The sequence below is a fragment of the Muscardinus avellanarius genome (assembly GCF_963383645.1).
Source record: "Muscardinus avellanarius genome assembly, chromosome: 18".
Lineage (NCBI taxonomy): Eukaryota > Metazoa > Chordata > Mammalia > Rodentia > Gliridae > Muscardinus > Muscardinus avellanarius.
Window position 1 is genome coordinate 30,011,727 of NC_137804.1, and position 22,752 is coordinate 30,034,478.

Sequence of the window (22,752 nt, forward strand, 5' to 3'; positions counted from 1 at the left end):
TATAGTTTATTTGGAAACAGGGTCTCACTAAGTTTCTGAGAGCCTCACTAAGTAGCTGAGGCTGGCTTTCAACCTGTGTGATCCTCTTGTTTTAGCCTCAGAAGAGCAGAGATTACAAGCATGGTGTGTCACCATGTTCAGCTTTATTCTTTATTTTGAAACAAAGTCTCACTAAGTTGGGAGGGACTCACAAGTTGCTGAGGCTGGACATGACACTGCAATCCACCTGGCTTAGTCTCCCCAGGGTTACAAACTTGTGCTACCATACCTGGCCATAGTATTTCATTTTCTCCTATCCTATAGGCTCTCTCTTCACACTTTTTTTTTGTTTGTTTCTTTGCTTGCTTTGCTTCTTTTTTGTTGTGCCAAAGTTTTTTAATTTGATACCATTCCATTTACTAATTCTTGGTATTATTTCCTGAGATTAGCAGTCCTATTAAGGAAGTCATTGCCTGTGCCTGTATATCCTTTCTTTTTCTCTACCTTTTCTTCTAGCAATTGCAAAGATTCTGGTGTAATTCCTAGGTCATTGATACATTTTGAGTTGTCTATGTAGGGTTAGAGATAATGATCTAGTTGTATTCGTCTACAGGTGGATATCCAGTTTCCCCAGCACTGTTTGTTAAAAAGACTCTTTTCTACAATGTATGTTTTCTTTATGTTTGTTAAGGATCAGCTGGCTATAACTGGGAATTTGTTCCTGGATCTTCTGTTCATTTGGTTTGTGTGTCTGTTTTTATGCCACACTATGCTGTTCTTATATCTCAGTAACATAATTTGAGATCAGGTATCATGATGCTTTCAGCATTGTTCTTATTGCTCAGAATGGCTTTGGCTATTCTGGGTCTTTTGTGTTCTTTCATATGAATTTTAGGACTGTTTTTTCTAGTTCTGTGAAGAATCTCACTGGTTGTTCATTGTCTGTGTGTGTGTGTGTATTACTGAGGATTGAACCCAGAGGCATTCACCTTTGAGCTAAAACTCCAATCCATTTTTATTTACTTGGAAACAGGGTCTTGCTAGGTTGCTGAGAGTCTTGCTGAGTTGTCAAACCTGGCTTTGAACCTGTAATCCTCTTGTCTCAGTTTCCCAAGTACTGGGATAACAGCCATGAGTCTCCATGCCTGACTTTGTCATTGGTATTTTGATCTGTAGATTGCTTTTAGTAGTATTCTAACAATTCTAACAATATTAATTCTGACTATCCAGGAACATGGAGTCTTTTCATCTTCTAGTGTCTTCTTCAATTTCTTTCTTCAGTGTTCTAGAACTTTCATTGTAGAGATCTTTTACCTTGGTTAGATTTAGTCCTAGTGCTTATATTTTATTTAATTTTTTTGAGGCTCTTATGAATGGAATTGTTTTTCTGATTTCTTTTTTAGGATATTTTTCATTGGTGTTTATTATTATTATTATTGATTTTTGTGTCCTTAAATTGTTACCTTAATTTGTTTCTCCACCAGTTGAAAATAAGCTTCCTGGAAATAGGAACTCTTAATTTTTTTTTTTTTTTTTTTTGGTAGTACTGGGGATGGAACATAGAGGCATTTTACCTCCGAGCTACACCCGCAGTCCTATTTTTTATTCTTTGTTTTGAAATAGGGTCTCACTGAATTGTTGGAGGCCTCATTAAGTAGCTGAGCCTGGTCTCATCACTCTCAAGTTTCTGTTCAATTATTCCTATTTGAGAAAATGTGGGTTTCAGTGCTTATATTTTGCGATATAATTTGGGATAATTGACAGTTATCTCAAAAGGGGTATCCATAATTTTAAGGTACTAAAACCTTTTTCACTACTGGGAATTGAACCCAGGGGCATTCTACCTCCAAGCTATACCCCCAGCCCTATATTTTATTCTTTATTTTGAAATAGGGTCTCACTGGCAAGGCCGGTGCTGGGGCCAGCGAGGCTGGTATCGGAGCCTGCCATGAGGGCCGGTGCTGGGCCCTCCGAGGCCGGGATCAGAGCCTGCCGAGGGGTGAGGCCGGTGCCGGGGCCAGCAGGGCCGGGATCAGAGCTTGTCTTGAGGCAAGGCCGGTGCTGGGTCTTCCGAGGCCAGGATCGGAGCCTGCTGAGGGGTGAGGCCAGTGCCAGGGGCTGCGAGACTAGGATCAGGGTCCCGTGAGGCAAGGCTGGTGCTGGGGCCTCTGAGGCTGGGATCAGAGCCTGGCGAGGGGTGAGGCTGGTGCCGGGGTCAGTGAGGCTGGGTTCAGAGCCTGTCGTGAGGCAAGGCCGGTGCTGGGGCCTCCGAGTCTGGGATAGGAGCCTGCCGAGGGGTGAGTCCGGTGATGGGGCCAGTGAGACTAGGATCAGGGCCTGCTATGAGGTAGGGCTGGTGCTGGGGCCTCTGAGGCCAGGATCAGAGCCTGCCGAGGAGTGAGGCCAGTGCTGGGGCCAACAAGGCCAGGATTGAGGCCTCCCATGAGGCAAGGTCAGTGCTGGGGCCTCCGAGGCTGGGATTGGAGCCTGCCAAGGGGTGAGGCCGGTGTTCAGACCAACGAGGCCGGTATCGTAGCCTACCGTGAGGCAGCGAGGCCATGATCAGAGCCTGCCGTGAGGCAAGGCTGGTGCTGGGGCCTCTGAGATCGGAGCCTGCCCAGGGTTGAGGCCGCTGTTGGGACCAACGAGGCTGGGATCGGAGCCTACTGTGAGGCAAGGCCGGTGCTGGGGCCAGCAAGGCCAGGATTGGAGTCTGCTGTGAGGCGAGGCTGGTGCTGGGGCCTTTGAGGCCGGAACCAGAGCCTGCTGTGGGATGAGGTCGGTGTTGGGACTAGCAAGGCCTGTATCGGAGCCTACCGTGAGGCAACGAGGCCATGATTGGAGCCTGCCGTGAGGCAAGGCTGGTGCTGGGGCCTCTGAGATCGGAGCCTGCCCAGGGGTGAGGCTGGTGTTGGGACCAACGAGGCTGGTATCGGAGCCTACTATGAGGCAAGGCTGGTGCCGAGGCCAGCGAGGCTGGGATTGGGGCCTACCGTGAGTCAAGGCCGGTGCTGGGGTCTCGGAGGCAGAGATCGGAGCCTGCAGAGGGGTGAGGTCGGTGCCGGGGCCAGCGAGGCTAGGATTGGGGCCTACCGTGAGGCAAGGCTGGTGTTGGGGTCTCGGAGGCAGAGATCGGAGCCTGCAGAGGGGTGAGGCAGGTGTTGGGGCCAACAAGGCCAGGATCAGAGCCTGCCGTGAGGCAGGACCGTTGCTGGGGCCTCGGAGGAAGAGATCAGAGCCTGCTGAGGGGTGAGGTAGGTGCCGCGGCCAGTGAGGCCAGGATCGGAGTCTGCCGTGAGGCAAGGCCGGTCCCGGGGCCTCAGAGGCTGGGACCGGAACCTGCCGAGGGGGGAGGCTTGTGCTGAGGTCAGCAAGGCCTGGATCGGTGCCTGCCATTTGGTGAGGCTATAGCTGGAGCCAGCAAGGACGAGAGAGGAGCTAGCCTAAAGACAAGGCCGGTGCTGGGGCCCCCGAGGCTGGGATCGGAGCCTGCCATGAGACAAGGCCAGTATTGGAGCCAGCGAGGCGGGGGGCAGAGTCTACCAGGTGTCCAGGCCAGTGCTGGGGCCTTCAAGAGTAGGATTGGAACTTGCAAAGTGGCATACACAAAGAAATATCACAGATAATTTAAAAAATCAGATGCTCTCCCTAATATGCAAAACTAGGAAGAAATGGGTAATAGGAGGGAATCTAATGGAAGAAAGGGGCCCTGTGGAGGAACAATTAAGGTGACCAATCAGAGGAGAAGGGGTGGGAGAAGATGGAATCTCTTTAAAGCATATGATGTATGTAAATAAATATATCAATATTAAATACTAAATCAAGCATGGGATTGAGGGAGGGGGAGGGAGTGGGTTGGGGATTAGATAAAGGTTGATTGGATGAGATGTACTTGGATATCCTAACAAGTCTTGTTAGGATATTTTATTTTAGGTGCATTATAGTCAAACATTGTGATGTTTGACTATAATGCACCAATAAAAATATATTTAAAAAATAAAGAATTTTGACTAAGGAAAAAAAAAATAGGGTCTCACTGAGTTGACGGAGGCCTCACTAAGTAGCTGAGGCTGGCTGCGAACCTGTGATTCTCCTGTCTCAGCCTCCCAAGTACTGGGATTACAAGTGTGGACCACCATGCCTGGCTACCAAAACCATTTCTATGAAATAAAATTATAAAATCTGAAAAAGCCTTACCTCTTTATTTTTATTTTATTTTATTTTGTTTTTGCGGGTTTGGGGAACCCAAAATAAATAAATGGAACCCAGGGGCATTTGACCTTCGAGATACACCCCCTGCCCTATTTCTTTTTATTCTTTATTTTGAAACCAGGTCTCACTGTGTTGCAGAGGGCCTTACTAAGTAGCTGAGGCTGTCCGCGAACCGTGATCCTCCAGTCTCAGCCTCCCAAATGCTGGGATTATAAGCGTGTGCCACCATGCCCAGCTAGCCTTACCTCTTTTTAGATTCAAAAATCGACAATTTGACAATAGATTGCATACATAGTAGGACTGAAATAAGAATCTCACTATTCCTTTTTTCCATCTGATCCTGTTTGTACTTCAGGTCACTGACACCTTTTCAAGGATACATTAAAATCTAAGATAACTTTTTCTTAGAGATTAAAGTTGCTTATGCGAATCAAATACTGAAGACTCATATACACTCAAAATTCTTTGAGAAGTATGGAGTTGCTTAGTCTTGCAGAGCTATTTAGTACCTATTCTATTTTTATAGTTTTATATATTGTTCTGTGGTTAGTTCATGTAATGTTGTCTTATAGTTTATTCTTTTTTTTTCTTTTTTTTTTCGTGGTACTGGGGATGGAACCCAGGGGCTTTCTACCTCCGGACTATACTCCCAGCCCTATTTTTTATTCTTTTTATTAAAAAAATTTTATTTTATTGGTGCACTGTATTCAACGGGATAAAAAAAAAAAAAAAAAACTTTTGTCGACATACACGCACACATCGCCCAGTTAGCCCCTACCCGATTCCCACCCCTTTCCCTCCCCATCTCTCCTTCCCATGCTTGGCTTAGTGGTTGACATCTAGTATTATAGCAATTTATCCAAAATTATCAATGATAATCTCACGGAACAGTTTCATTTGTCTGATACCAAGCTTTTGATGACTTAAAGATAACATTTCAACATTTCTTTTTGCTTTCTTTTTTACCAGAGAATATTTTTTTCTTTTTTTTTAGGTAAAACTATCATATATTTATTTATTTTTCAGAAAAAATCTATCCTAATATGGAATAGGGACCCAAATACCCTAAACGATCTCGAAAAAGAACAAAGCTAGAAGATGTATATGTTCTGATTTCAAACCATATAAAGCTACAATAATTGAAACAGTGTAGTACAGATATATAAACCATTGGAGTTAAATAAAATCCTAGAGATAAATTCTTCCATATACTGTCAAGTTATTTTTGACAAGGTTTCCACGAATATTTGGTGGAGGAAATAATAATCTCTTAACTAAATATTGTTGAAAAATAATTACATGAAAAAAGAATAAAATTGGACCCTTACCTAACACCATATACAAACATTAACTCAAAATAGATTAAAGATCTAAATATAAATCTTAAGACTATAAACTTTTAGAAGAAAATCTGGGTCATAAAACCTCACAACATTGAAATTGGCAGTGATTTCTTGGATATGATTTCAATGGCACAGGCAACAGAAGAGTATACAAACTCCCTAAAAAATAAAAAAGTAGCCGGGCGTGGTGGCGCACGCTTGTAATCCCCGCGCTTGGGAGGCAGAGACAGGAGGATCGCGCAGGTTCGAAGCCAGCCACGCGTGCTGGCTTAGGAGACCCTGTTTCCAAATAAAAATGTAAAAATAGTTCTGGGAGTGTAGCCCGGAGGTAGAAGGGCTTCCAGGATCCCCAGTACCACCAAAAAAAAAAAAAAAAAAAAAAAAAAAAATATATATATATATATATATATATATATATATATATTTTATATTCAAAGACAATGTAAACAGTTAAAAGTTAACTGATAGAATGGGATAAAATATTTCCAAATGCTATATCTGAAGGTATATTAATATTCCAACTAGAAATCCTAAAAATTAGCAACAATAAAATCAAGACAATTTTTTGTTTTGTTTGTCTTGTTAGTCAAACAAGACTAACATAAATAATGAATCTCCACAGATAACCAATCTTAGTTGTCTGTTGGAAAATCTTGTTTCTCTGGTTCTGGTGTGTGTTACCTATTTCTTCTTTGTAGTTAATCTCTTTGAGTATTTTCTCTAGTGCTGGTTTTGAAGACATAAATTCCTTCAGTTTCTGTTTGTCGTGGAAGCTTCTTATTTCCCCATCTAATTTGATAGAAAGTTTTGCTGGGTAGGAAATTTTTGGCTGGAAGTTGTTTTCTTTTAGAGTTTGGAATATGTTACTCCAAGCCCTTCTGGCTCTCATGACCTGGTTTGGGAAGTCTGGAGTGATTCTAATTGGTTTGCCTCTGAATGTCACTTGGCCCTTTGTTTTTGTTGCCTTTAAGATTCTCTGCTTGGCTTCCACATTGGTCATTTTGACAATTATGTGGCGTGGGGATCCTCTTCTCCGATCCTGTCTAAAGGGAGTTCTATAAGTTTCCTGGACCTGTGTATCGATCTCTTGCTCTGTGTTTGGAAAATTTTCTGTTATTACTTCCTTGAAGAGCTTGTTGATCCCTTTGGTTTCACCTTCTTTTCCCTCCTCTATTCCAATGATTCTTAGGTTAGCTCTCTTAAAATGGGCCCATATTTCCTCAATGTCAGATTCCTGCTGTTGGATATTTTTTTTTCTAAATTAGAATCTATGTGTTCATTTTTGGAGTGATCATCTTCTATGAGCGAGATTCTATTCTCCACGTGGTCTAATCGGTTGTTTATACTTTGAATTGAGGCCTTTACTTCATTAATTGTATCCTTTATCTCTTTTTGGCTCTCTCTGAATTCTTTTCGAAACACCTCTATTATTTCTACAGTTATTTTCCTGATTTGATCTTCTAGAAATCTCTGAATTTCTGTTTTATCAGGTTTGAAGTTGTGGGTTTGTGGGCATTCATTGCTCCATTGTTATTCCTTTTTCCCGCCACCGCCCACCTCAGCATATACGAGCATGACAAACCCTTGTATCAGTCGGCAAGGTCCAAGGAGGCCACACCCCGAGGAAAGAGGCATCACCTCTGGCCGAAATACTCCCTGCTCTTAGATTTCTACACTAAAAAGCTCCAGTGATGTAAAACAGGACCCCAAGAATTAGGACTGTGGAAAAAATTGAGTCCATGAAAGATAAATTTTCTAGTAAAGAGCAACCAGAATTCAGGGGCTGCAAAATTCCTTTCGGTTTTTTCCGAAGGCAAGTCCTTTGATCTAAAGATTAGCTTCCAGCACCTCTTTACCTGCAGGGGAAGCTGCAAACCTACTTCTTGCCCCATTTCCCAAAGAGATGCAAAACTGTCTCTGGAACCTGGGCCATATTTTTTTCCTCTTTAGAGATGCTAATAAGCTCTTATCTGGCCTTAACAAGCCTATCGTTAGGACTCAGCAGCAGGACAGTAAAAAACTCAAAAGTCTGCCCCAAAATCATGCATTAAAGAACAATTATAGAAATCTAATCACCTATAATGTTTTTCCCCTGTTTTACTAACTGTAATATAAGTATTGCCTCATTGGGATGGCGGAGCAGACAGGACCGGATAAATCTGCAACGCAGCCCATGGATCTTGATAAAGGAGGGCCTGGACTAAGCCCTAGAGACAAAAAGACTCTGGAAGTATCAAAGGAGATCCTAGAAGACTGAATTTCCCCAAAACGGACTTTGGGTGTGACCCCCCCACCCCCACCCCCGCCTTTACTGACACCTGCCTGTCCCGGATGCCTTTCCGGGAGCTTGTCCCCTAGGGCTCACCTGAGAGTCCAGAAACCTGATTCCAATGACAAAGGCCAAGGGGGCTGACTTCAATCACCTAGCCCCAGATGAATCTTATCTTGTTTACACTTAATGCCTCACTATTTTCCTTTGGTGCTTACACGGGGTATAGGGTATAAATACTGGTGATGGAAATTAAAACTTTGTCAACTGCACAGAAGGCGGTTGTCCATGTCAATAATTATTTCAGATTTTTTCCCGGAGAGGAATCTCCACCTTTAGCGCCGTGAACAGGAACTTAAAGGAGTTTATTTTATAAAAGGGAAAAACTTGCTGTAGATAAGTGGCTGCAGAACTGCAACCTAAGCCCTTGTCCATCTTTCTGAGGATCTTGGTTCCAAATGGACTCAGTGCCAGATTTGCCCCCCAGGACTGAGCAAGTTTGTTTCAGCACTTTCCCATGATTTTGGAAGTTTGTGCCTTCTCTGGGTCACTACAACTTCACTTAAGGCACTCTGGATCTCGAATCTGTGGTATCTCAGTCATCACTACTCCTTTACTGGGTTGTATTGCAGTCTCAGACCCAGGGAGTCAATCGAGGCTGCTTTAGACCATGGGGGGTGTCAGAATGGGCGTTCTTCTGTGGGGAGTTGTGACTATGGTGTGATATCTCTGCCACCGCCACTCCTCTACTGGGTCAAGTCCCTGGGAGTGCAGTACTGGGATTTCTCCTCTAGGGGCCGCAGTTTGACTCACTGTTGTTGAGTGCGCTGATGGAGCTGTAGTGCACTCGGTGAATTCGCTGCTGCTGTCACCGCTGGCAATATGGCACCACTGCCATGCCCTCGGTCGTGAGGCTGGCATATTTCTTCTCTGGTTTTGAGCTCCGCTCTGAGTCCCTGCAGGTTGTGCTGAGCCCAGCCCCTGGGAGCTTTAGATGCTCTCTGCGCCGAAAAATCTGCCGAATTCTGCCCGGCTGATCCGCAGCGGCTCACCTTGGCTTGCTTTCTGCCGCTCCTCTCTGGAGCCTGGTGGGCTGTTGAGTGCGTTTTTCTGGTGCCGTCCGGTGAACTCCGCGCTGTGGCTGGCAGTAAGGCGCTGCTGCTGCGTCCTCGTGCGTGAGGCCGGCGTATCTCCTCTGTGGCTCTGAGCCCCGTTCTGAGTCCCCCTCCTCTCTGGAGCCTGGTACTGCAAGGGAAGATGGCGCCTGTGCCGCTCTGCACTGCAGCTCCGCCCGCAGCACTGCAGTCTGATTTCTTTCTGGTGTCTCGTTTTTCCAGCCCTCTTTTTCTCTGTCCCTTGTATTTACATTTTTTGTTTCTCTGCTGATGGTGTTTTCTGGCTATGAAAGGCGATGATTTTGTGTTAATAGAGATTGATTGTTAGCGGGGCTCGTAAGCCCTGCTTTTCTCGTTGCCATCTTCCCGGAATTCCTCTTTTTATTTTTTGAAACAAGGTCTCACTCAGTTGCTAAGGGCCTCACTAAGTAGCTGAGGCTGTCTGTGAACTGCGATCCTCCAGACTCCACCTCCTGAATGTTGGGATCACAAGTGTGCACCACCACACCCAGCTAGTTTATTCTTTTTTAAATTTACTCTTTCTAATATGTTAGGCACTTATAAAGATATTATCTTAGATTGTTTCACATGTGTGTAACTAGGAATAAACAGATTCTTCCATTCTCCATATGGGTGAATCTAAGAAACATAAGTGAGCTGAGCATGGTAGTGCACGCTTGTAATCTCAGTACTTGGGAGGCTGAGACAGGAGGATTGTGGGTTCGTGGCCAGCCTCAGCTATTTAGTGAGGCCCTCTGCAACTCAGTGAGACCCTGTCTCAAAGAATAAAAAATAGGTCTGGGTATAGCTCTAAAGTATAATGCCCCCTGTGTTCAATCCTCAATACTGCAATGATCATAATAATGAAATAAGTAAAAGAAATCAGACAGAAAAGACCACTTATTCTATAATTCTGTTTATGTGAAATGTCCTGAAAAGGCAAACTATCTAGAAATTCAAAGAGGTTAGTAGTTGCTTTGGCCTAGAGGTGGAATGGCGAGAAATGGCATGTAAGTATGCTTGAAGTTTTTTTTTCAGGGTGACAGAAATATTCTAAAGTTGAATTACAGTGATGGTTATTTTTACTAAAAAGTTACTAGGTTGCTTGTTTAAAAACGGGAAATTTGGTATGTGAATTTTACTCCAATAAAGCGCTCTTAAAAATGGCTTTGCTTGAATTATACTCCAATAAAGCGCTCTTAAAAATGGCTTTGCCGGGTATGATGGCACATACCTGTAATCCTAGTACTTTGGAGGCCAGGACAGGAGAATCACAGGTTCGAGGACAGTCTTAGCAAGTAGTGAGACTATCCAACCCAGTAAGACCCTCTTTCAAAATAAAAACAAAATAGAGCTGGGGGTGTAGCTTGGAAGTAGAATGTCCCTGGATTCAATCCTTAATGTCACAAAAAAAAAAAAAAAAGAATTCAGCTTAATATCTTATTAAAGTCTCTCTCCTTTTTCCTCTTACTTTTTCTCTTCCCCTCTTTTCCTTTCTACCTCTTTTCATATACTCACACACTGAATCTTCAAAATTAGAAAAGATGTGTTTTACTCTAATCCCATTTTTTTTTTTCCTAGAAGTGCCATGTCCTTTTTTTTTTTTTTTTTTTTTTGCGGTGCTGAGTATGGAAGGAACCCACGGGCCTTCAACCTGTGGGCTATATTCCCAGACCTATTTTGTATTTTATTTGTTGGGTTTTTTTTTGTTTTTTTTTTTTGTGACACTAGGGGTGGAACCCAAAGGCTTTCTGTCTCCGGGCTATACTCCCAGACATATTTTATATTTTATTTGGAAACAGGGTCTTGCTAAGTAGCCGAGGCTGGTTTTGAACCTGTGCGATCCTCCTGTTTCAGCCTCCCAAGTGCAGGGATTACAAGCGTGCCCCACGCCCGGCTTGTATTTTTTTTGAAAACAGGGTCTCACTAAGTTGTTGAAAGCCTCAACTAAGTAGCTGAGGCTGGCTTTAAACCTGTACAATCCTTCTGTCTCAGCCTCCCAAGTACTGGTATTACAATGCGCCCGGCATCCATGTCTTTTGAGTGAATAAACACATTAGAACTTCAGGCTGTTTATGTATTTTTTTTTTTTTCCAGCACTTTCATTCGGACCTTTGGGTGCCCATTGGATAGACACTTGAAACCTGTGACTCATCTTCATAGCAGAATCATCAGGCCTTTCCTTTGTGTGGAGACAAGATATCCCATGTGCTGTGGAGATGAGCGGGGAGCAGCTTGAAGCAGGTATTAGTTTTGCAGAGCAGACTTCATTATCCAGATTGCCAAATTGTATTACTTGCCAATATTACATTGTCTGACTTGTCTTTCTACCACTAAGCTAGAAGCTCTTTGAAGTTTGTTTCTCCAGCCCCATTTTTTAGTCTTTATTTTGAAACAGGGTCTCACTGAGTTGCCAAGAGCCTCACAAAGTAGCGGAGGCTGTCCATAAACCGCATTCCTCTGGTCTCAGCCTCCCAAATGCTGGGATTACAAGTTTGGGTGAAACAGTGTCTCACTAAATTGGGGAGGACCTCAATTAAGTTGTTGAGGCTGGCCTTGAGCCATTATTCTTATGTCTCAGCCTTCCAAGTACCAGGATTAACAGACATACACCACTGTGCCTGTCTTATGAATTTTTTTTAAATTTATTTTTATGAATTGTTTTTATTGCTATCTCATGCACTTGTCATAGAATCTCGGTCTAAGAACTACTAATAATGTTCACTAAATTTTAGTAATTTTTGTGAACAGACTTCTTTTTTAAAATAAATTTAATTTTGGTGGTTATTTTTTAATTAAAAATTAGTTCCAACTTTTCTAGTTTGAAATAGTTATGGTTGCCGGGCGTGGTGGCGCACGCTTGTAATCCCCGCGCTTGGGAGGCAGAGACAGGAGGATCGCGCAGGTTCGAAGCCAGCCGCACTGGTTTAGGAGACCCTGTTTCCAAAAATAAAATAGGTCTGGGAGTGTAGCCCAGAGATAGATGGGCTTCCAGGAACCCCAGTACCACCAAAAAAAAAAAAAAAAAAAAAAAAAGAAATAGTTATAGTCCATAAGAAGTTACAAAGATAGCATTGACAGGTTTCATGTTTTCTTCACCCAGTTTCTCTGATGAGTTCATTTCACATAAATATAATATGATACAAAATCCAGGACACTGATTTTGGTATAAAGTATGTGTAGTTCTGTACCATTTTTATCAGATACGTAGATGAGCCGGGCATGATTGTTCATGGTTGTAATCCCAGAACATCAGAGACTGAGACAGGAAGATTGCAGGTTTGAGGCCAACCTCAGCAATTTAGTGAGGACCTCCAAAACTTAGTGAGATATGTTTTCAAAATAAAAGAATAAAATAGGATTGGGGTTGTAGCTCAGAGATAGAATGCCCCTGAGTTCCATCCCCAGTATAAAACACACACACACACACACACACACACACACACACACACACACACACCCACGTAATTACCACTTTAATCAAGATATATAGAATTGAACTGGCATATCTATCTCTTTTTTTGTATCCTCTTTAATCCAGGCAATTATTCATCTACTTTGATCTCTAAAGAGATGTCACATAAATAAAATGTTAAATAAAATCAAACTGGGTGCAGTGGCAAACACTTGTAACCCCAGTACTTGGGAGGCTCACTGGAGGATCACAGGTTCATGGCTAGCCTCAGCAACTTAGTGAGGCCCTCTGTAATTTAGTGCAAACCTGTTTCAAAATAAAAAATAAAATAGGGTTAAGGGTGTAGCTTGGAGATAGAATATCCCTGAGTTCAATCTCCAGTGCAATAAATAATATCAATATATAAAATTTTGAGATTGGCTCATTCTTAGAAAATAAAGCTTTGGTATCCATTGAAGTTCTTGTATATGTCAACAACTTGTTACTTTTTATTGCTGAGTAGTATTGAATGGATGTATTACAGTTTGATTAAATTCTTCTATTGTAGTACATTTTGTTTTTTTCTTCAATTTTTTGCTATTACAAAAAGTTGCCATGAATAATTGTGGACATAATATTTCAGGTGGGGGGGGATAAACACTGAGCACAATTTTTCTATTGTAGATTTAGTAAAAAACAGAACTCTTAAGCTGGGTGTGGTGGCGCATGCTTGTAGTCCTAGCATTCGGGAGGCTGAGACCAGAGGATCTCAGTTTGCGGACAGCCTCAGCTACTTAGTGAGGCCCTTTGCAATCTCAGTGAGACCCAGTTTCAAAATAAAGAATAAAAAATAGGGCAGGGGATGTAGCTTGGAGGTAGAATGCCCCTGGGTTCCATCCCCAGACCCGCAAAAAACAAAAAACAAAACACAGAACTGTTAGTATTTTCCAGAGTGGTTGTACCGTTTTTGCATTTTCAAACCAGTTGTGATAGCGCATGCTTATAATCCCAGTACTTGGAGGCTGGGACAGGCATTTTCACCAGCAACGGCAGAGACTTTTTCCGCATTTTTACCACCATTTGATATTATCATTACTTTTATTTAAGCCATAGTTGTATAGTAACAGTTTATCATACTTGGCATTTCTATATTTTATTTGATGAAATATCTTTCTTATATTTGTTTTTTTTAATTAGTTTTTTTTTTTTTTGGTGGTAATGGGGATGGAACCCAGGGGCATTCTACCTTCAAGCTACACCCTCATCCTGTTTTTTAATTCTTTATTTTGAAACAGGGTCTCATTGAGTTGCAAAGGGCCTCAGTATCTGAGGCTGTCCGTGAATTGTGATCCTTCTGTCTCAGCCTCCCAAATGCTGGGATTACAAGCATGAGCCACCACGTCTAGCTGGTTTGTTTTTAATACAGTTGTAATTTATTGTTAAGTTTTTGTTTTGTTTGTGGTATTAGGGATTGAAACCATGGGCATGCTAACTCTGAGCTACACACATCCAGCCCTTTTTTATTTTTTGTTTTGAAACAGCATCTCAATTAGGTTGCTGAGAGTCTCACTAAGTTGCTGAAGCTGGTTTCAAACCTGTGATTCTCCTGTCTCAGCCTCCCAAGTACTGGGATTACAGGTATGTGCCACCAACACCTAACTCAATTCAGTGTTTTTTAGTATGTTCACTAAGTTGTAAAACCATCACTACTGTTTAATTCCAGAATAAAACAAACCATTAGCAATCATTTGTGGTTCTATCTTTGACAATCAATTAATATACCCTTTATCTTTCTTTATTTACCTATTCCTGATTTTTTTTATTAATATTTACATGGTGTGTCTTTTTTACCCATTTATTTTCAACCAGCTAGTAAGATTATATTTGAAGTTTTTATAACATTTTTTGTTGTTGTTTGTTTTTGGTGATACTGGGGATGGAACCCTTTTACCTCCGGGCTACACTCCCAGACCTATTTTTTTTTTAATATTTTATTTCGAATCAGGGTCTCTTAAGCCAGCGAGGCTGGCTTCAAACCTGCACGATCCTCCTGCCTCCACCTCCCAAGCGTGGGGATTACAAGTGTGCACCACCACACCTGGCTCTCATACATTTTTTAAAAATTTGATTTTATTATGGTATATTTATACTATTTTTGGACTGTAATTACTGCTATGTTAGGACTCAGAACTCCCTTTCTTATTTGCTTATTTTCTTCCCATTTTCTTTGGAGTTACTTGAATACTTTTATAGAATTTCATTTTTATTTTACTATAGTGCCTTTGCATAGGTTTTTGGTGGTTGCTCTAGGTAATATATTGTATATACATACCTAACATCATTCTATTTTTAAAAAATATTTTTGTGGTACTTGGGGATTGAACCCAGGGGCAATCTACCTTTGAGGTACACTCCTACCCCTAATTTTAACTTTTTATAATTTTGAAACAGGTAGCCTCGAACCCACAATTCTGCTTTTTAAGCCTCCCAAATACTAGGCTCACAGGCGTGCATCACCACATCTGTAATCCCAGTACTTGATTATAAAATGATAAAATGATGGCCAGTATAATTTTATTAGTTGAAGTATAGAAATCCTTTACCCTTGGTTATTTATAATATCTTAAATTTTTCCCCTTCATACTTTAAGAACCATATAACACATTGTTCTATTTCTTTTTTTTTTTTTTTTTTTTTTTGCCGTCCTGGGGATGGAACCCCAGGGGCATTCTACCTCGGAGCTATACCCCCTCCCCCAGGCCTATTTTTTATTCTTTATTTTGAAATAGGCTTTCACTGAATTGCAAAAGACCTCACTAAGTAGTAGCTGAAGCTGTCTGTGAACTGCAATCTTCCTATCTCAGCCTCCCAAATGCTGGAATTACAAGCCTGTGCCACCACGCCTGGCTATATTGTTCTATTTCAAGAGAAGGAATATGTATTAAGTTTTTCAATATTTAAAATTTTTTCCATTGTCATTTATTCTTGTCTGAGTTTCTAAGATTTATAATTTCATTATTTCATTTTGATCTAGAATATTTCCCTTAGCTTTTTTTTTTAAATAGGTGTACAAATGACAAGTTTTCTTAATTTTTTTTTGTCTGAGAATATATTGATTTCCATATTCATTATAATGACATTTGTGCTGGGTATGGAATTCTAGGTTAAACTTTCTTTTCTAGGCCCGGCATGGTGGCACATACTTGTAATCCCAGTGCTTGCGAGGCTGAGACAGAAGGATTGCACAGGTTGGAAGCCAGCCTCAGCTACTTAGTGAGGTTCTCAGCAACTTAGTGAGATCCTGTTGCCAAATAAAAAATATAAAATAGGTCTGGGAGTATAGCTCAGAGGTAGAAAAGTTCAGTAACACACACACACACACACACACACACACACACACACACACACACACACACACACCAAAAAAAAAAACTTTCTTTTTTCAGTGCTTGAAAAGTTTCACACCATGTCCTTCTAACCTCCATAAGAAATATACTATACTGTCATGAAACTCACCATCTAGGTTCCTGTTAAGACATGTCATTTCTCTCTTGTTATTGTCGAGATGTCTTTATCTTTAGTTTTTATTTTTATTTATTTTTGTGTGTGGGTGTGGGGATGGAACCCAGGGGCATTCGACCCCTGAGCTACACTCCCTGCCCTATTTTTTTTTTTTTTTTTTTGTGGGTCTGGGATGGAGCCCAGAGGCATTTGACCTCTGAGCTACATCCCCTACCCTGTCTTTTATTCTTTATTTTTGAAACAGGGTCTCACTAAGTTGCAGAGAGCCTCACTAAGTAGCTGAGGCTGTCTGCAAACCGCTACCATGCCTGGCCTCCCTACCCTATTTTTTATTCTTTATTTTGAAACAGAGTCTCACTAGGTTGCAGAGGGCCTCACTTAAGTAGCTGAGGCTGTCCGTGAACCACGATCCTTCCTGTCTCAGCCTCCCGAATGCTGGGATTACAAGCCTGCAGTGCGCCACCACACCCGGTTTATCTTTTTTAGAAGTGTGACTAGTGTTTTCAGCCATTATTTCTTCAGATACTTTTTGAGTCTTGCCCTTTTTCTCTTCTTTATCTGGAACATTGATGAAAGTGTGGTGATCTTCTCTTACTATCCCATAGGTCCATTAAGCTCTTTTCATTTTTTTAGAAATCTGAGCCAGACATAGTCGAACACACTTGTAATTGCAGTACTTGGGAGGCTGAGGACAAGAGGATTGCAGATTCGCAGATAGCCTCGGCAACTTAGTGAGACCCTCTGCAACTTAGTGAGATCCTGTTTAAAAATAAAAAATAAAGCCGGGCGTGGTGGCGCAGGCTTGTAATCCCTGTACTTGGGAGGTGGAGACAGGAGGATCATGCAGGTTCAAAGCCAGCATGCTGGTTTAAGAGAACCTGTTTTCAAATAAAAAAGTATAAAAATAGGTCTGGGAGTGTAGCCCGGAGGTAGAAGCATTTCCAGGAACCCCAGTACCACCAAAAAAAAAGGGGGGGGGGCTGGAGCTATAGCTCGATGGTCAGAGGTAGAATGCCCCTGGTTCAATCCTTACTTGCGTGCGCACGCGCGCACACACACACCATTTGGTCTGGCCTTTACCTTTTAGATTGAGTGTTTTCTATTGTTTCACCTTCAATTTTGCTTTCTTCCTCTTTTTTTTTTATTCTGCTATTGAGGTTGTTTACAGACTTTATCTAAGTTTGATTATTGTTTTTTAAATTCTCAAGTTTCTTTATTGAGATGAGTAGCATCAACTTAAAATGCCACATTCCACTATCCTAAGAAGGTCCAGCAGCTTATTTTGAGTAGATGCTTTTCAATTTTATGCCTTTAATTCCAGAACTTCTAAAAGTTGATTTTCATTGTTTATTATTTTATTTTACTTTATTTTTTTTACGGTACTGGGGATAGAACCCAAGGGCATTGTACCTCTGAGCTACACCCCCAGCCCAATTTTTTTTTTATTCTTTATTTTGAAACAGGGTCTCACTAGTTGCAAAGGATCTCACTAAGTAGGTGAGGCTGTCTGCAAACTGCGATCCTCCTGTCTCAGCCTCCCAAATGCTAGGATTACAAGCGTGCACCACCACACCTGGATGATTCTCATTGTTTAGATAATATTTTTTTTCCTGCTTTTATGGGAGAGTGGGTTCACTGAAGATTCATTCTGCAGTTTCATAAATTGATTTTGTTTTCTTTTAAGTACTATTATTAACCTGGAGAGAGAGAGAGGTTTGAATCCGCTGCTGTCCTCACTCATTTAATGATCCAGGTGACCATTCCAGAGCAGTGAGAGTTCTCTCAGATTGGTTCCTGTGTTCTTTTGATGTGGTATCATTTGTCTCTAATACATTTAGTTTGTGTATTCTGGCATATTAAGATTCATAGGTGCCTACTGCACCTATCCTGCCCCAAACTTGCAGTCTGCCACTTTTTCTAAGAAATTCTTAAAAAAAAAGTACATATGTATTTAGAGATCAAAACATGGGTGCCAGGGTGCTCATTGATTCTAGGTTGTCATTTTTTCTAAGAGTTATCCACAGCTATAGCTAGATAACACACACACACACACACACACACACACACACACACACACACACACTCCAGTGTTATTTGAAGTCCAAGTATTGCATTTTAATATGACTGTATGTATGTATGTATTTTGTGGTATTAGGGATGAAACTCAGGGCTATTCTACCTCTGAGCTATACCCCAGCCCTAGCTTTTATTCTTTATTTTTAAACAGGGTCTCACTGAGTTGCAAAGGACCTCACTAAGTAGTGAGGCTGTTGGCGAACTGCGATTCTCCTGTCTCAGCCTACTGAATGCTGGGATTACAAGCATTTGCCATCACACCCAGCTTAATATGACTTTAAAGGTGTATTGTTTTCTTTTTTATTTTATCCTCAGCAATTAGGCTCATTTGTTTTATTTCATTTATAATTTTTGCACTTCGTTCTTTAAATTTAATTTAATTATGTTTCTAAATTTTTTAAAGTATCTACATACTTCCAAAATTAAACTAACATAACAAGATTCTCACTTTTAGCCTGAATACTTTGGTATTAGAAGTATGTGGCACCATGCCTGGCTGAGCATTTGTATATAAATGTCCATAGCAAGCTGGGCATGGTGGCGCACGCTTGTAATCCCAGCATTTGGGAGGCTGAGACTGGAGGATTGTGGTTCGCGGACAGCCTCAACTACTTAGTGAGGTCCTTCACAACTCAGTGAGACCCTGTTTCAAAATAAAGAATAAAAAACTGGGCAGGGGTTGTAACTCGGAGGTCAAATGCCTCTGGGTTCCAGCCCCAGATCTGCAAAAAAAAAAAAAAAGCCCATAGCAGCAATATTCAGATAATTGCCCAAAGATAGAGGCAACCAAAGTGTCCATCAGTGGATGAGAGGATAAGCAGAACATGGTATGTAAAACAATGGAATATTATTTAGCTTTAAAAAAGAAAATCCTGGAGCCAGGCGTGATGGCGCATGCTTGTAATCCCAGCATTCAGGAGGCTGAGACAGGAGGATTATGGTTTGCAGACAGCCTCAGCTATTACTTAGTGAGGCCCTTTGCAACTCAGTGAGAGCCTGTTTTAAAATAAAGAATAAAAAATAGGGCTGGGGCGGTGTAGCTCAGAGGTAGAATGCCCCCTGGGTTCCATCCCTAGTACTGCAGGAACAAAAAAAAAAAAAAAAAAAAAAGGAAATTCTAAGCTGGGTGTGGTGGTGTATGCCTATAAACCCAGTACTTGAAGGCCAAGACTGGGGTGGGGGTGAGGGTCACAGGTTTCAAGACAGCCTCAGCAAGTAGTGAGACACTAATTAACCTATCGAGACCCTAGGAGATAAAATGCCCCAGGGTTCAATCCCCAGTATCAAAAGAAAAAAAAAGTACAAATACTGTTTGAGTAGTTGCTTTTAGTTCTTTTGGGTATATACCCGGAGGTGAAATTATTGGATCATTTGCTAAATTAAAAAAAAAATTTTTTTTGAGAAACTGCTATATAGTTTTCTACAGTGATTGCTCCAATTTATATTCTTGTCTTTTCTACTTGTCTTTTCTACTTGAGTATCTTTTGTGAGATTTATCTATGTTAATACTAGCTCATTAGCCAAGCATGGTGGTACACGCTTGTAGTCCCAGCATTTGGGAGGCTGAGACAGGAGGATAGTGGTTTGCAGACAGCCTCAGCTACTTAGTGAGGCCCTTTGCAACTCAGTGAGACTCTGTTTACAAAAAAAAAGACTGAAAATAGAGCTGGGGTGTATCTCGGAGTACTGGGTTCCATCCCCAGTACTGCAAAAATATATATGTGTGTGTGTGTATACACACACACACACACACACACACACACACACACACTAGCTCATTCATTTCTCCTACTGTATAGTAGTATTCCATTGGAGGATTATTGCAATTTATATATCCTACTGATTGCTTCCAGTCTGTTACTATTTATTACAAGCAGTGCCATGGTAAATACCTTCATATTTGCCTCCTTGTAATCATGGGAAGCATGGGTTCCCCTATTCAACAACTGTTTATGGAGAACTTGCTTTGTACCCAAGCATTCTCCAAGGCAGAGGGATGTAGTAGTGAGCAACTTAGTCTTGCTCTTTTGGATTTTAGAGTATTTGAATCTTGCCCACTCAATAAGTACTTATTGAGTGTTTACTGTATACCAATTATTTTTAAATCCATGTGACAGATATAGAAATGGCCAAAACAAAATTCCAGTCTTCATGGAGGAATTTTATGACAGATCTGCTGTAAGATAAAGGCACATGTTGTGTGAAGTAGGAATGAAGGCCATGAAGAAAGTGGAAGTAGAATTCTCTTTTGATGGGCACTGATAGAAGGCCTTTCTGAAGAGGCAGCATTTGAATAGAGATTTGGCCTAGGTGTGATCCCCCACTGGGAGGTGGTTTTGAGCTGAAGGAACATCAAACAGAGGCCTTGTAGAAAGAGCATGATTAAAAAATGTCAAGAAACCCATTGTCACCTGAGTGCAGTGAGCAGCAAGAGTGTGGTTGGGATAAAGTAGAAGGGCAGGTAAGGTAGCCAGGGCTAGCTCATAGCCTTTATAGTATCCTAAAGAATTTAGCTTCTATTGAAGTGTGATTGAAAGGTGAAAGGGTATTGTAGATAGTAGACCTGGGACTATGGAGATAGCAATAGATAAGATGAGAAGTAGTTAGATTTGGGATATGTTTAAGGATAATACTTAGAATTTTGTGTGTGTGTGTGTGTGTGTGTGTGTGTGTGTGTGCGTGTGCGTGCAGTACTGGAGATGGAACCTCTGAGCTACACCCCCAGCTCTATATTTTATTCTTTATTTTGAAACAGGGTCTTACTAAGCTGTAGAAGGTCTCACTAAGTAGCTGAGGCTGTCCATGAACCGTGATTATTCTGTGTCTAGAATTTTTTTATGAATTGAATATAAAGTGTGAAAGAAGGGGAGGGGAAGCAAGAAGAACTTTACATTTTTTTATATTGAGATAAAATTTCGACTTGTAGTATCTTTACTCAATTGGAGAGTACTCAGAATAAGATTGAAAATTTAAATTTTGAAATGCCTATTATGTATATTAGAAACTAAATCAGTCCAAATTGATCGTAATAGTATTATATTCCCTTAACCTGTGGGAGGAGGAATGGGGGAATGAACCTAGGGGCATTCTGCCTCTGATCTATATCCCCAGCCCTTTTTTAATTTTTTGTTTTGAAACATGATCTTCCTAGGTTGCTGAAAGTCTTGCTAAATTTCTGGGGCTGGTCTTTTTTTTTTTTCTTCTAGTTTGGGGATGGAACCCAGGGGCATTCTACTTCCGAACTACACCCCCTGCCCTATTTTTTATTCTTTATTTTGGTGGTAACAGGGTTCCTGGAAGCCCTTTCACCTCTGGGTTACACTCCCCGACCTATTATTTTTTTATACTTTTTTATTTGGAAACAGGATCTCTTAAGCCAGGGCGGCTGGCTTCGAACCTGTGCGATCCTCCTGTCTCCACCTCCCAAGTGTGGGGATTACAAGTGTGCGCCACCACACCCGGCTTATTCTTTATTTTGAAACAGGGTCTCACTAAGTTACAGAGGGCTTTACTAAGTAGTTGAGGCTGTCCATGAACCAAGATCCTCCTGTCTCAGCCTCCTTAATACTTGGATTACAAGCATTTGTCAACCACGCTGGACTTGCTGGGGCTGATCTTGAACCCAGTCCCCCTGTTTCAGCCTTTGAAGTACTGGGATTACATGGGTGTACTACCATACCAGGCTTTATTATTAGCTCTGTATGATCCATTTGGTGAACATTAGATTTGGTGTCTTCCTAGCAAGAGATAACATTTTAAACTACTGTTCAGATTCATTGCCAATCAGTGCACTAAGGGAACCTACCATTAAAAATTATAACAAAAAAAACTACTTAATTCTTTCTTGTAAAAAATCAGTTAGCTTAACTGGGTGAGATGGTGCACACTTGTAATCCCAGTACTTGGGAGGCTCAAATAGGAGGATCGTGGTTCAGTTTGTGGCCAGCTTCAGCTACTTAGCAAGGCCCTCTGCAACTTAGTGAGACCCTGTTTCAAAATAAAGAATAAAAAAATAGGGCTGAGGGTGGAGCTCAGAGGTACAATGCCCCTGTGTTCAAATTCCCAGCACAAAAAGAAAAAAAAAATTGTCCTGAAGTAAATTTTGTAAGTTAGGTTACTGATTTTATGTTTTTATACCTTGAGTTTTGAGATTCACCTGTTTTTGTTTTATTCTCTTTTTAATTCCAGATGCTGGATCTGGTGTGGAAGAAGTAGAATTAAGTTGGGAAGACTATCTAGAAGAGACTGGGTCCATAGCAGTTCCTTACGCGTCTTTTAAACATGTAAGCAATCACTGTTATTTACTTTACTGGTTATATCTTTTTCCTTTGAATCACTGTGTCTACATTAAAAAATTGACAGTTGTTTTAAGTTGGGGTACTTAAAAGAATTTGTGTTACACTTCTTTTCTTCCTTCCACCCTCATTAAAAACTCAATATACTCAAATTCTTTTTTTTATGTTTTCTACTTCTTAATATATGACTAATCATTTTGACTGTTCATGAGTATTCTTCATATTTTTGCCCCAAATCCCTTTTTATAAATTGAAGAAAATGGTTTATTTTCTTGTACTTTGTTGTATGTATGTATGTATGTATGTATGTATGTATGTATGTATTTTGGTGGTACTGGGGTTCCTGAAAGCCCTTCTACCTCCGGGCTACACTCCCAAACCTATTTTTTATATTTTTATTTGGAGACAGGGTCTCTTAAGGCAGCGAGGCTGGCTTTGAACCTGTGCTATCCTCCTGTCTCCACCTCCCAAGCGCAGGGATTACAAGCGTGCGCCACCATGTCCAGCACTTTGTTGTATTTTTGACTGTTGATTTGTTCATTGCAAG

At 41.1% G+C, this 22,752-nt stretch overlaps 1 protein-coding gene across 1 annotated transcript in view; it reads left to right on the forward strand.

The window, feature by feature from the left end:
* SFMBT1 (Scm like with four mbt domains 1) overlaps nucleotides 1–22,752 on the forward strand; it is a gene marked incomplete at both ends in the record, with an annotated part of 155,568 nt that overhangs the window by 59,066 nt on the left and 73,750 nt on the right. The window contains one exon of the mRNA XM_080715374.1: nucleotides 22,099–22,193. Within this exon, the coding sequence (XP_080571500.1) occupies nucleotides 22,099–22,193 (95 nt within the window). The remainder of the gene's footprint in view (nucleotides 1–22,098; nucleotides 22,194–22,752) is intronic.